The sequence below is a fragment of the Oryzias latipes genome, chromosome 16, assembly GCF_002234675.1.
Source record: "Oryzias latipes chromosome 16, ASM223467v1".
Taxonomy (NCBI): domain Eukaryota; kingdom Metazoa; phylum Chordata; class Actinopteri; order Beloniformes; family Adrianichthyidae; genus Oryzias; species Oryzias latipes.
In genome coordinates this window covers 4,882,232-4,897,190 of record NC_019874.2, presented here as the reverse complement: position 1 = coordinate 4,897,190, position 14,959 = coordinate 4,882,232, and the positions used below count along the sequence as shown (strand labels likewise).

The 14,959-nt window shown below is 40.1% G+C and overlaps 1 protein-coding gene across 1 annotated transcript in view; it reads left to right on the top strand.

Annotated features, from left to right (window-relative positions):
• Nucleotides 1-14,959, top strand: part of LOC101161187 (proprotein convertase subtilisin/kexin type 4-like) — a 234,265-nt gene that overhangs the window by 154,119 nt on the left and 65,187 nt on the right. Inside the window, exon 13 of the mRNA XM_020709885.2 lies at nt 4,293-4,406. Within this exon, the coding sequence (XP_020565544.1) occupies nt 4,293-4,406 (114 nt within the window). The remainder of the gene's footprint in view (nt 1-4,292; nt 4,407-14,959) is intronic.

Here is a 14,959-nt window from a genome sequence, read left to right as displayed (position 1 = left end):
CAAGTAAACAGTCTTAGTCATTTACATTCGCAGGCTAAATTACATTTTCTTTCTTCAATGTCAGTTAGGAACTAAAAAATGGCAAATGTTATTTATTGAGCTTCATCCTGTTACATTTATTGCTTATTTAACCATTATTTTTGCTGGAGTAATGAACTGTAACCATAATACTGTCCTAATTTTTGTATTTAATGTAACATTAACAATAAAATGCATGCCAAGATATGGATCTGAGCTGTATTATTGAAAGGAGACTGTGGGGATGCCATATTTCATTACATAATTTAACAAATATACTAAATAAGTGTATTTTTTTTAGAACATAAAGTTTATTATTTGAATCCATAAAAACACATGTTTTTGATTGTGTCTGTACTGTACCAAATTCTTTCTATGCAACCCGGTACCATCTAACCCACAGACTGGTGCTACTCTGTGGCCTGGGGGTTAGAGACCATGTGTCTACAAGACTTTCTGAGAGCAGCCATGTTGTTGGTTTAGATCCTGCAGAGACAGGAGGCAGAGCTGGAGGTAGCAGTAATTAAGATGTTGAGGTTCTCCTTGGGAGTGACCAGGATGGATAGGAACAGTGAAGAAATCAAGGTAGAAATTTTGAAGATAAATGCAGGGAAGCAGATTGAGATTGTTTGGACACACTAAGAGGAGGAACAGTGATGAGGAGGACAACCAAAGAGGAGGTTTTAAGGATGTTGTCAAGGAGGACATAAAGGGTGGTTGGTGTGAGTGAGGAGGATGCAAAGGAGAGGGTTACGAAGGTAAAAGATTAGCTAAATCTCTTAGATCAACTGCGAGACAAAGAAGAATAATATGTCTTTTGTCACTGACATCCTTCAGTAAGTGGAAATATTCAGGATACTAGAGGAAATGACAGTTAGTTACTCAAACTGCAAATGCATAGCACTTAAAACATATGTACAACCAAAAAGAAGGAGGTTTAGAGGACCAAAGAAGAAGTTAATGCATGTGGTGAGGGAAGATGTGAAGAAAGTTTTTATGAGCAACAACTTACCCCATCAAACTAATAAAATAAATCCCTTATTAACCTGAACTTGAACAATAGCTACAGAAAAGCTGAACTCCCACAATACCTCTTGCCTACTGAATATTTGATTTAAAATAAAGGATTTTATTTATGCGATTAATGCGATTTTTGAAACTACTTGTGGACTTTGTTTCATTTAAACAAACTTTTGAGTCATTATCTGGAAAACACAAGTGGTAAGAGGTGAACTTTCCCTCAGAATTTATGCTTTGGACCATTTAACATGACATTTAGCATATATACCACTGTCCTCTGCCACAGCAGAACAAGGTCTGTGCAGGGTAAGGTTAGGACTGGCCTATGGGAAATCAGGGTTTGTTTCCCAGGGGGGGGCTTCATCCTATGGGTTTTTGGGCAAGACCCTTAACCCTTGTGCTACCTTAGATGACACCCCCCCCCCCCTTACATTGACGTGTTCTCCCTGCCATGACAAAGATGGACAAAGGTGGAAAGATTTCATGTATTCCATGGATACCAGTGAAGATGACAAATCATTGAAGAAAAAAGGTTTAGTGCACTGTCCAGTGGGTCTAGATGACCCAACTCCCAATGTTAAAAAACCTAGGATAGCACAAGGGTTACTGCTACTTCCTGACTATGTAACCACAAGGGAGTCCATATCTGGATTCCCCTGTGCCAGTCCAAAGCCCGGATAAAATACAGTGTTGTGTCGGGAAGGCCATTCAGCATAAAAATCTCTGCCAAACCAATTTTGCAAAACAATAAAAGCTGATTTGCTGTGGCGACCTCTGAGGGGATATGTCAAAAGGTAAACATATCAATCTTCTCTAATTGTTTAAAACATTAAAATGTCTTTCAAGACAGTCAAGGTAAAAGGTTCGACTGCTTATTGATGTCTAAGTGAGGTGACGAGCATATATCATAAAGAGGACCCAGTCTGCCCGTTGTAGATGTCCAGAATTGGTATCCAACTGATGAACGCAAAATGAACATGATCTGAACATCTATCAGACATCCAGTGTTTAGTGTGAAGAATCAATCGAACTGCTTTACAAGGTAAAGTCCCAGCCAGGGCGGTGTAAAAAATGGACCATATACTTTACTTCATTTAAAAAGATGCTACAAGTTGAAGTTGATTTTCTTTCTCTAGTTTTATTTAAAGAGTATCCAGATCAGGAAGAGTACATTCTTGTCTGTCTTGCATACATTTCTTGTCTAAATGTCTAATCCTAAAGACAACAGCTGGAACTCTGTTGCTCTAATATTGATTTAGTAGAAAAGAAAAGATCATGTTGTCCATCACTGATACAAAAGAGCCCAAAACTGTTTTCAAAAGTAGGCACATAAACAGCTTAGTTAAACTCGCGCCTTTACATAATACTCTAAATTTCGGCTTAACCTGGGCTAAAGCACAACAGATGCTGGCCGTGAAGTTTTCACATTCATTTCATGGTCCAGTAGTATTCACATCGCTTCGGGGGTTATGTGGCAAAGAGCAGAGAACACTGAGAGAGGGAAAAGCTGTCTTCTCAGCCAACAGTGTGTTTTAAGAGCAAAACGACTTTTCCAAAATAAATAGATCTGTGTCGCAGACTGCGAAGAGAGAGAAAAGCCCTCGGTTCAATAATTAATTCCCGAGTCGAGCGTTTTGGGAAGCCGCTGATTGGACTCATTTTTTCTTCTTCTGTTATGATACAAAGGAGGCCGTTTGAAGTAATTTGTCCCTGAGAGAGCAGCCTGGAATACCATACATGCTTTGATTTAGCAAAGCAAATTTAATTTTGTTTGCTTTATGCAAACTAGCTGGGGCCGCGGGGCTTTCTCTGATTCCACCAGAGGGGCAATGGTGGTGGTGGTGCTGCTGCTGCTGATGATAGAGGTTGGGGAGTGCATGCAACAGCATTGCATGGCTGCCACTAACACATAATAAAGAACGCACACTCATACACACAGATGCATGCAGCGAGCAGCAACAGTTCAAAAGTACAAAGTATGTTCCTCTGAATGCACACACATTCCAGTCCCTTTGAAATCAAAGCCTAAAATAATTGTCTGGTATTTTTTGTTTTGTTTGATTCCATCGGTCTATTATTAGCGTTAGTGGTATTATTCCTATCGTGTTGCTGTGGCTGCTTGTTTTATTCTTTCAGTTTTGTTTTGTTTTTATTTTATTTTTTTATTTTGGTCTGCTAATGAAAGCTTCTCTACTCACTTTTGTTCTGCTTGGCTTTTGAAATACGTGAATGGAATACATCTTTTTGTATCTGGGCCTGATATTTTCTTGGATGCATAACACCCCAGAGCACAATGGGGAAGAGGCTTCTTTATTCAGTGAGATGGACTTTTCTTCACATCTTTGTGCAGACTCAAAATCTGAAAAAATACCAAAAGAAGAAGCCGAACACATGTGCTATTAACGACCAAAATTAAGCCCAACCATGTAGCACAACTTTAAATCCCATCATTGTGTCCTTGGGTTATGAAGAAATGACTTGAATATCTTGTACAGATGTTAATGCAGACAGAAATGGCATTTTCTTCTCAGAACAGAGGGAAAAAAAATGCTCAGAAATGGGCGGCCAAGCCGATTCCCCGTGTTCAGTTTGAGTCATTTCTTGGCGAACAATAATAAATGGATAAAGCAGAAAAACCCAATTTCCTTTATGCTTTTTTATATTCTGAAAAAACCTCGTTGACGACCCTCATGGACGCCTTTTGTTATAGAAAACTGAGCTAATATCCTCCTTCTCTCGCTGCAGTTTAAAGGTCTTAATTGGATTCCATTAGTATATTGCTTGACATGACACTTGAGTCTGCTCTATTAGAAGTCCCCTGCCTGGGATTAAAAAGAGCCCTTTTTTCTACATTTGCCTCTCCGATCTTTTGTTAAAGTCTCACATTGTCTTTGTTGGACACACAGTTTTAACTGACACTTGTAAAACATGAAAGCTTGACTTAAAGAGGTGCTTTTATGCACCTGTTCAAGTCAATCCACTGCTTTTAAATGTAAGTCAGCATCTCATTGCAATGGTTTATCAGTAAACCTTTGCATAAACACTGTCAGCTCTGCACGTGAAAAATGTGCTCAAAGTCCTCCAGCCTCTTTCTGCAAAAGACCTGACCAGAGTCTGTGCTCTTCTCTCTGTGGGTTTCTTTTCAGAGTATCATTCAGAGTTGATGAGCTTCCTCCGTGGTTTCACTTGCAGTAGAGCACAGACTAAAGGGAGGATGTGTTCGATGAAATTCTCTTTTATGCTTCATTGCCCAGTCCTGCATTGACATGGAGGGACGTTCAGCATCTGATCGCCAACACAGCAAAGATCCCCGACCCTGAAGAGCCTGGCTGGAGTATCAATGCAGCAGGATACCACGTTCACCACAGGTACCACCATCAGGTCATGTTATAGTTGAATGATTTGCATACAAACATGCAAATTCAGTACTCAGTGTAACCTGATGTTTCAAAGCAGTATTTAAACTTTTACATCAAACTTTGAGGTAACTTAACATAATGTTTAGCTTTTCTGTCTTTTCAGCTCTTTATTTTTCTACAGCTTTTTTAAGTCTCTAAGGTTGGGTAATATAAAATCTTCACCTAACTTAGAGGTTAAAACATAGAAACCACCATCAAAGTGGTAAATAGATATTTTTTGCTGGATGTACTGGGCTGGAGAACTGCTGGGTGATTAAAGAATGTTTTGGGGGGAGGGTTTTGATTAAGGAGCAGGTGAACTCCACAGCTCTTAGCTCATCTCTAATAGATCTAGATGGGTTTTGGAGAATGAGGCTGTTAATTCTTATGCATTGTCCTGCTTCTATGAAGGGGTTTTCTCACTAACCTGATTAGGATTTTTAAGATAAAAGGACTATGACTCCATGCATTCCAACATTTAAAGCTCATATCTTAAAAAATATTTTATTATTCTTTATTCTTTATTCTATATTATTCTCAATTTTGTCTCTTTGGATGAAGACGTTTTCATTTTTTATCATTTTAACAATAATTTATACTTTATTTCTTTTTTAGCATTGATTAATTTTTATTAAGTCAGACCTGTGAATTTATGGCTGAGGATCTCCTAAAACTGTAAAGTTTGTCTGCTGACATTAAATCCACCGGCCTGAATGTGAGATATGAATCCTGCAAAGCAAAATATTGGTTAAAAGTTTGATTTTCTTTAAGATCTATTTGTTAAAACAAAACAATAAAGGATTTAAAGCACATATTATGCTAAAGCACATACTTATGCTGCACAATTGTTTTGGAATAAATTAACAGCAGTAATAAGCAAAAGAATGATGCCTCACCATAGGAGACTCAGTGTATTTAACAGAAAAAAGCATTTTTAACTGTTATGTTAATTTTCAAAGTGTCTTATGTTTTAGAACTCTTGAATGTTTGTCCAAAGTAAAAAAAAAATACTCATGAAAAAATACTAATTTCTCTCAGTACTTCAACATTTATTTATTTTATTTTATTTTAATTTTTTGACTTGTCCTGTCCAACAGCTGGGCAAACAGTTCAACTTCAACGTTTATTGATGAAAATAAAACAATAGTTCAGATACAAATCTTTAAAAGTGTTACTTCCGGCTGGACGGAGTCGTCGGATTGTGGACGTTTCTTTCTGCTGCAGACATTTTAAACATGGTGGTCACAACACAGACATAAATAAATACAAAACTCGTTATGATTTTAGCTGCTTTGCTGCTTTTTCTAGGTTTTACTCTGAGACAAAAGGGCCAGAATGGTTGAAAAAGGCAGAATCCCGTTGGAACAGAACCGACTCAAAGTTCCAAGTCCATGTCTGCCTCCAAGCCCGTCAATATGAGACAGAGACACCTGATTGATTAGAATCTGGACCAATCAGCAGCTGTTTGATGGCAGCTTCGTTATGCTAAACTGAAACTTATCTCAGCAAAATCAAAGATTAAAAAAAATGAGATGACACACAACGCATGCGAAAACCTTTTTGGCTGTGGCAGTTTTATCACGCTAAATCGCACCCAGAGTAGTCAGCAAAATCAAAGATAGGAAAAAAAGCGAGATTTGACACAACGCATGCAAATAAATGTTTTTAAAAAAGGTTTTTGAAAGCAAAAAAAAATATTTTGAAAGAAAAAAAAATATTTTGAAAGCAAAAAAAACTTTGAAAGCAAAAAAAAAATTTTTATAAAGCAAAATAAAAAATAATTGAAAAGAAAATATTTAATATTTTCACTTGCAACTTAGAAAGTTTTTAAAATTTATTGTGTATTTCTATTTCCTCTTTTCTCCAAAGTCTATGTGAAGTTCACTTCTTTCTTCCTGCATTTGTCTTTTTCAAGCTGCTACACTCAACCTGAAAGCACTTTTAAACCCGGTTGCTAAAACGTCATCAGTGTAGATCATTGACTGTATAAGAAAACTGGACTGAATGACCCCTCCCGCCCGGCATTCCAAACAGGAAGTACCTGCTAGCTCCAAGAAGCCCAAATCTCTTACACCTCAATAGAGAAATAAACAGCCATTAGTCATTCTATTTGTCAGAATAACCATTCTTTCTCTGAATTGAAGTCTGTGAACTCGTCCAACCTTAGAAGCACTTGATTGACAGATTTTCCACAGCCCGCTATCAAGTGGTAAGGGTGCAGTCTTCCAACAAGCTCACTTCTGATTGGTGTGAGTGGTTACCACAGAGACGTTGACTCAGACCGACTGGGACCAATTACTGCTTACGGACATCGTCTTGCTCCAACATGCTGGCGTCCATATTGTACAAAAATGGCCACTTAAATTACTTAATTTGGTTGAAGCCATTTTCAATGTGTGAGACTTTACACACTTAGTCCCGTTCCTATAAACAGTCACTGTTGTAGTTACTGGGTCAACAGTTTGCTGTAATATCTCACTTCATAACTTGTATCACAAAAACAGCGTGCGCCTAATAGTTGTCAGGCCATTTTTAAGAGCCACAGTCTGTTTCATTTGTTCAGGCAGATTTTATAAGTTCCATTTATTTGAAATTACAAATCCTCATTTATTTACTGCTCTTTGCACCATTTATTCCTTTCCCAATTATTCCTAGTGAATCAATCACATCCTAATCAAATGCAATCTAATTGCACGACTGTGCAATTTTTGCAATTTTTAATTGGAGTCTTAGAAAATCAGGCCCAATCTGTTCAACTTTTGACAAATGACTGGTTGAGTTGCAGAAAAGTGAGTAACAGAGGTCTTTTTAATCAGTTATTGACAGATGCAGACACACCTGGACACAGATGGATGGTTTAAAGGCATAGCATCTTGTATATGAGGGTCAAAAAATATATTGGAAAATTGATACTTTGGGTCCTGCAGTATCTTAGCTGTTCCTAGCACTGCGCTTTTCTGGACTGAGAGGTCTGAGGTCTTTCCAGGTATCTGTTGTAGCCACTCTTCCAGCTTGGGGGTTACTGCCCCGAGTGCTCCAATTACCACAGGCACCACTGTCACCTTTACTTTCCATGCTTTCTCCAGTTCTTCTCTGAGTCCCTGGTATTTCTCCAGTTTCTCATGTTCCTTCTTCCTGATGTTCCCATCGCTTGGCACTGCCACATCCACCACAACGGCCTTCCTCTGTTCTTTATCCACCACTACAATGTCTGGTTGGTTCGCCATTACCATCCTATCAGTCTGGATCTGGAAGTCCCACAGGATCTTTGCCCTCTCTTTCTCTACCACATTCAGAGGTGTTTCCCATTTTGACCTTGGGGTTTCCAGTTCATATTCTGCACACATGTTCCTGTATATTATTCCAGCCAATTGATTGTGGCGCTCCATGTATGCTTTCCCTGCCAGCATCTTACATCCTCAGTTATTTGCTGGATTGTTTCAGGCGCCTCTTTGCACAGCCTACACCTTGGGTCTTGTCTGGTGTGGTAGATCTGAGCCTCTATCGCTCTGGTGCTCAGGGCTTGTTCCTGGGCTGCCAGGATGAGCGCTTCGGTGCTGTCCTGTAGGCCAGCCCTTTCTAGCCATTGGTAGGACTTCTTGATATCAGCCATTTCAGTTATGGTCCGGTGGTACATCCCATGCAGGGGTTTGTCCTCCCATGAGGATCTGTCCTCCAGCACTGTATCCTCTGCTCTCCATTGCCTGAGACATTCACTGAGCACACTGTCAGTTGGGGCCTTGAGCTTGATGTACTCATGGATCTTGGATGTTTCATCCTGGATAGTGGCTTCTACGCTCACTAGTCCTCGGCCTCCTTCCTTGCAGCTAGCATACAGTCTCAGGGTGCTGGATTTGGGAAGGAACCCTCCATGCATGGTAAGGAGCTTTCGTGTCTTAACATCTGTGGTCTGTATCTCTTCCTTTTGCCATCTTATTATTCCTGCAGGGTATCTGATAACTGGCAGTGCGTAGCTGTTTATTGCCCGGGTCTTATTTTTGCCATTGAGCTGGCTTCTCAGGACTTGCCTTACTCGTTGGAGGTATTTAGCTGTTGCAGCTTTCCTTGTTGCCTGCTCCAGGTTGCCATTTGCCTGTGGAATTCCAAGGTACTTGTAACTGTCCTCAATGTCTGCTATTGTTCCTTCTGGGAGTGAGACCCCTCCTGTGTGGACTACCTTGCCTCTCTTTGTCACCATCCGGCTGCATTTCTCGAGCCCGAATGACATCCCAATGTCAGTACTGTAGATCCTGGTGGTGTGGATCAGGGAGTCAATGTCACGCTCGCTCTTAGCATATAGCTTGATGTCATCCATGTAGAGGAGGTGACTGATGTTGGCCCCATTTCTGAGTCGGTATCCATAGCCAGTCTTGGTGATTATTTGACTGAGGGGGTTGAGACCTATGCAGAACAGCAGTGGGGACAGAGCATCACCTTGGTATATCCCACATTTGATGGACACTTGTGCAAGTGGCTTCCCATTGGCTTCAAGGGTGGTTTTCCACAGCTTCATTGAGTTTCCTATGAAGGCTCTTAGAGTCCTGTTGATGTTGTACAGCTCCAAGCATTCAGTGATCCATGTGTGTGGCATTGAGTCATAGGCCTTCTTGTAATCAATCCAGGCTGTGCACAGGTTGGTGTGTCGTGACTTGCAGTCTTGAGCGACTGTTCTGTCGACCAGGAGTTGGTGTTTGGCTCCTCTGGAGTCTCTACCAATGCCCTTCTGTGTGTTACTCATGAATTGATCCATGTGCCTATTTATCTTGGTTGCAATGATGCCTGACATGAGCTTCCATGTTGTGGACAGACAGGTTATTGGCCGGTAGTTGGATGGGACTGCACCCTTTGAGGGATCCTTCTGGATCAGGATTGTTCGCCCTTCCGTTAGCCATCGGGGTGAGTCCCATCTCTTAGCAGCTGGTTCATTTGTGCTGCCAGGCGCTCGTGGAGTGCGGTAAGCTTCTTTAGCCAGTAGGCCTGTATCATGTCAGGGCCCGGTGCTGTCCAGTTCGTCATACCTGAGACTCTTTCTTGGATGTCTGCCAATGTGATGGTTACTGGATTCTGTTCAGGGAGGTTGCTATGTTCTTTTCTCAGAGAGACCAGCCACTGGGCATTACTGTTATGTGCTGTCTCTTTCTCCCATATACTTTTCCAGTACTGTTCAGTTTCCAGCCTTGGTGGGTCTGCTCGGCTGTTTTGACCCTGCCACTGAGCGTACACTTTTGCAGGTTAAGTTGTGAAGAGCTTGTTTATTCGTCTGGCTTCATTGTCTCTTGTGTACCTCTTTAGGCGGCTGCTCAAGGCTAGGAGCCTTTGTTTGGCAGTTTCCAGTGCTTCAGGTATGGGCATCTGGCGGTATCTCTTAGGTACTTGCTTTCTCATTGTACCTCTTTGAGCCTCTGTCAGCTTACTCACATCCTTCCGAGTTGCCTTGATTTTGGCTTCTAACCGTTGCTTCCATGGTGGGTACTGTTTTCTTCCATGGTTGCTCTTGTAGCCAAGCATCTCAAGGATCACTGCTGCTGAAGTGTAAACCAGTTCATTGGTTTCTGTGATGGTATATATACCATCACAGGTATATGGTATATGATATATATATATATATATATATATATATATATATATATATATATATATATATATATATATATATATATATATATATATATATTTGTCTTCTGCTGAGGTCTTGACGTGCCGTGGGGCAAGTACCAACTTTCTGATGACAGACAGAATTTGCGCTCAGTGTATTTAAACACGCATGTGCAGTGACGTATGTATCAGAGGATGTTAAATTGGCCGTCCTTGCATGTCAATCAAGTCACATACTTCTCGGTGAGGTTTTTAATTTTTTGAAATATATATTTATTTTTTTGGTTATTTATCTTTGCTGGCCTGCAATCTACCCTCAGGTCCTTGAAATCAACCGGTCGATCGCGATCGACCTAATGAGCACCCCTGGTCTACAGCAACGGAGTCGCTCCCACTGCCCTGGCTACAAGACAATTGAACAAGATTTTCTATTTATTGTAAATAGAATTTTAAACATAGTAAGAATATTTTAAGGAGGGAAAGAAGTCTAATAAATCTGCGCAATGAAGAAGGGACTTCAGATGTTATGATGGTGTTTTCCTTCTTAAGCTTACATGTTTATGGTCAGCACACTGTTTCTGATGTGAGATAGACATCAGAATGAATGTGACAATTTTTTTTTGTATTAAATTCTGCATTGTAGCCTTTAGTGGACCTTGAGCAGGTTTAGAGGGGCCCAAGTCTGGGTCCTTCTGTGCTGGTCCTCAGCCTGAGTAAAACACAGGGCTGCCAAAGCACCTGTTAGGATCCGTGAAAGCTGATTCGCTTTGGCGACCCCAGAAGGTATGTGCCGACAGGCGAACAAAAAAACATTATTATTGGTTTAATAATTCAATAGTATCATCAAGAAAAAATATATATATCAGCTGATCGGATGCAGTTTCAAATTGACAAAAATTTGAAGTTCTTGAAGTAGCAATTACAAGACAAAGTACTTTCTGAAGTTATTCATTTTGTGTTGAAGAGTTAAATATAGCCTCTATGAAGTGTGCAAAATCCTTTTTCAAGTTTCAAATGTAACCCTTTTTATTTTTTATTTTAAGTAGAATGAACTGAGATGTCACAGCCTCGTTTACCCATAAATCATCGTGCACTGATTTGTAGAAGTAGAAGTCCTGATTATTTTTGCCTTATTTAAAATCTGATTTGGGGAGATATTACACAATAATGCAATCTTTCAAAAAAAATAAATTAATTAATAAATATAAAACATTGGAGGAAATTAGTAGCATGCAGTTTTCTGGCTACCAACCATGCAGGCCATTTCTGTTCAAGTACCTTATTATGGCACACTTGCAGCACTTCCTCACAGTTAAAACTGTAAAGGTTGGGCTTTGCATCCAAGCAATTTTCTTTACAGCTGACGATGAAATCTACCTGACCATTGATATGAGCACAACTGCTAATTCTCCCTCTTCTCTTTTAGACATTTAGTGTTAATAACTGTCATTTTCAAATCTTCAGATCTCTTCTCATTTCACATCAATGTTGTACAAAAGCAGGACAGCCATGACTGAAAAGCTTTGAGGTCTTCCAGGAGGCAGTGAAAATCAAAGATTATTTCTACACAGGCAACAATTACAATCAAACAGATGTGAAATGTACAGTTAACAGCAAATTAAAGCAGAATTTTCCAGTTCATGAGTGTGATTTTAATCGCCATTGTTATTTTGATGGATAATTGACAGATATGTGTGCTAGTGGACAGCTACACCTGCGATGAATTTACGAACCCTAATGGGGAAAATGCATAATCATTATTATTGTAGGTAGCATGATCATAATGCTGTCTTTTATAGAAACAACAAGACTCTGAAACATTTTATGAATTATCTTATTATTAATCTGTAATTACACCTATTACACATGACTAATATTACTAAAATTACACCTATGTTGTTTTTAAGTCTGCTTCCAGATGCAACAAATTGTCTGAAGATTTTATTGCTGCAAACACCACCACATTTGTTTCCTCACCACAATCTCATGGCCTCTAAATTGAAATTGATAAATAGTTTTCTAAAAGTGGAAATCTCCAAGATTTTAGTCTGAGCTGATTTCCCAACACCTTCAGGTACAGATGATATCAGCAAATTCTGTTTACTATCACAGGCCAAGGAACTGAGGGGTCATTTTTTAAAAGAAATGAGTATGTGATTGGTTATTTTTCATTATATTGGCCCAACCATTATCTGATTTAGAACACAAACAGCTGTAGCCTGCAGAGGAGGGAGACAGGAATTGCCTTAACAGTCAAATGTGTGCTGTTCACCTGCAGATTTCATTGGCTTCCATGTGGCTCTGTCAGGTTGTTTTAATCCCTTCCCACAGTGTCTTAATTAGAGCATACTTTCTAGGTTTTATGTCTGTGAATGTAACACTATCAATTTCAGCAGCTCCTTCTTTCTAAAATGACGTCCATTAAACTAACCTGATCCCTTTTGAATTGCTACTTAAGTTCTTGTCGCCATAGTTTTCCTTTCATAAACCTAGCTTTTTACAAATAATTCTATACACTCACAATAAGTCCTGCATACAATTGCAATTACTAACAAATGAAAAAGAAAAAGAAGCCAGACTACCTGAGAAAAACTTATACAGACACACACACACATAACATGCAAATGAAAAAATCAAGAGTTTTTTGTTTTTTGAGGCAACCAAAAGACCATTTGACAGGGTGTCCAGTTTCAATGCTAAGTCAATGTACAGACATGATCAGAGCTCTTGCAGTGTGATTAGAGTGTTGGGCGACAGTGCAGTGGTTCTACCCCAGCTAGTTTGGGGCGTTGCAGCGCAATTTTCCCAGTGTTCAAATATCTGAATTTTGGCAAAGAATTTGTTTTGCATCAATTAATTAGGAACTCAGCTTTTGCCCACGACTTATTGATGACGTGGGCAGTGAGTCCAAAACCAACATAGAGGACAATCAAAACATTTTCCTCCTGACCTTGATGTATGGCGTTTCATCACTGCCATTCATTCAACGAGCGCAAAGACAACTGAGTGGGCGTATTCAGGAACTAAGTGAGCGAACCTTAAAACCACGCAGCCGCAATTCTAACCCAGCGACCCTGCATTTTAAAACTGCACACCTGCAATCCTAACTGAGCGGTGATCCTGCACGCTCACTTCCCTTTTGCCTGGGTGTGCGCACAGTGTTAAAGGGGTGTTGTTGTCACTTGGGGGGCGGTAACTTTTCTGGTTGATCTGATTGGCTGAAATTTGCATGTCAAATCCGGCGAGGCAGCGGGGCGGGTCTTCCATTTTTTACAGCAGGGGGGGGGCTGACAGGCGGCTCTTGAGCTCTCTGCCTTTTATCGTATTTTCTTTTTTAAAGAGGACCTCGGAGAGAACAGTTTTAGTCAGTTTGTTAGTTTAATTTAGTATTTTCCTATTGAATTCTATGTATTCATGATCCTTTTGATTTTATGTTTTACTTTTTCAATTACCGACATGAAGCCAATCGAGACGACTGTTGTTGTGAATTTGGGCTATACAAATTGAATTGAATTGAATTGAATTGAACAGCATGATAACGGTACAGAGAGAAGTGAGGACGTGAAAGAAGACCCCCCCCCGCCCCCCATGCCGATATGTGCATATTGCAGAACAACTTCATTTTGGAAACCCTGGAAATGCAAATAGACACAATGACGAAAGAGAAGCTGGCGTGTTTGATAGAAATGTAGCCCAGCTGTTCATTTCAGATCCAGAAGATGAGGACTTTGATGAATTTTAAGATGCTGATTGATGACTGAAAAAAAGAAAAAATCACAACGAACTCAGTTTTGCGCTCGCTGCCTTTTTAAAACACACACCAGCATACATGTTTTACCGGTATGTGTGAACGTCAAATACAGAAAAAAACACCCATAACTGAAACTGTGCCGTTTAATCCAGTGCTGTTGTATTGTAAGGAGAGGAGTGTGTTATGGAAAATAATATGGTTTTAACTGTGTGTTTGTGTGTGTGTATGTCTGGCAGGTCAGTGCGTGGTGTGGCTCTTTGACTATCACAATTAAAAATTTCAGCTGTCATACTTGTTCGCCACCCCTGTTTGTGTTAGAGGCTTTAATAGAAAAAAAAATGCTGATGTAACGTGGATTAAAACGTTAACCCAAGACCAAGGTAAGAAAGTGCAGCGGGTTTTTTTGCGCTGTAAGTTTTTCTCATCTGAAAATGACTGCATTCGTTAACGTTTTAATCCACGTTACAGCCGCCGTTTCCTTTCTATTACTGTAAAGCCTCTAAATCAAAGTCCCGCCCCGCTGCCTCGCCAGATTTGGTATGCAAATTTCGGCCAATCAGATCAACCAGAAAAGTTACCGTCCCCAAGTGACAAACACACCCCTGAACACCGCCCCCCCAAGTGACAAAAACGCCCCCTTTAACACTGCGTGCACACCTAGGAGAGCGCGCAAAGGGGAAGTAAGCGTGCAGGATCACTGCTCAGTTAGGATTGCAGGTGTGCAGTTTAAAAATGCGGGGTCGCTCGGTAAAAGACGGTAAAAACACAAAAAACACTCAGTTCCTGCGCGCGTTCAATTTATGGCAGCGATGAAACGCTATATTGATAATAATGAAAACCTCATATAATGTCATTCTCATTTTACTTTTTCCTCTCTCTGACTAATGTGGGACAGGAAGTTCCCAATCTGGGTCACAGACAGATGGAAGTAACACTCAAAGTGGCCATCATTCAGACGCAGTTCTTGCAGTATGTGGTGAAGCTCACCTTACCCTTACTGGGAAAACTCTGAATGAACCCAGACATGAAGACGTGATTACAGACGCCTTTGCAGAGCTATTCAAAATAAATAAACCTGATATCGCGACATAATTCCATCCCTTGTAAATCAGTTATACAAATATGCAGACATTGCTTCCATGTAGCTATGAAGCTAAAAACTTTGGACAGTAGCTCC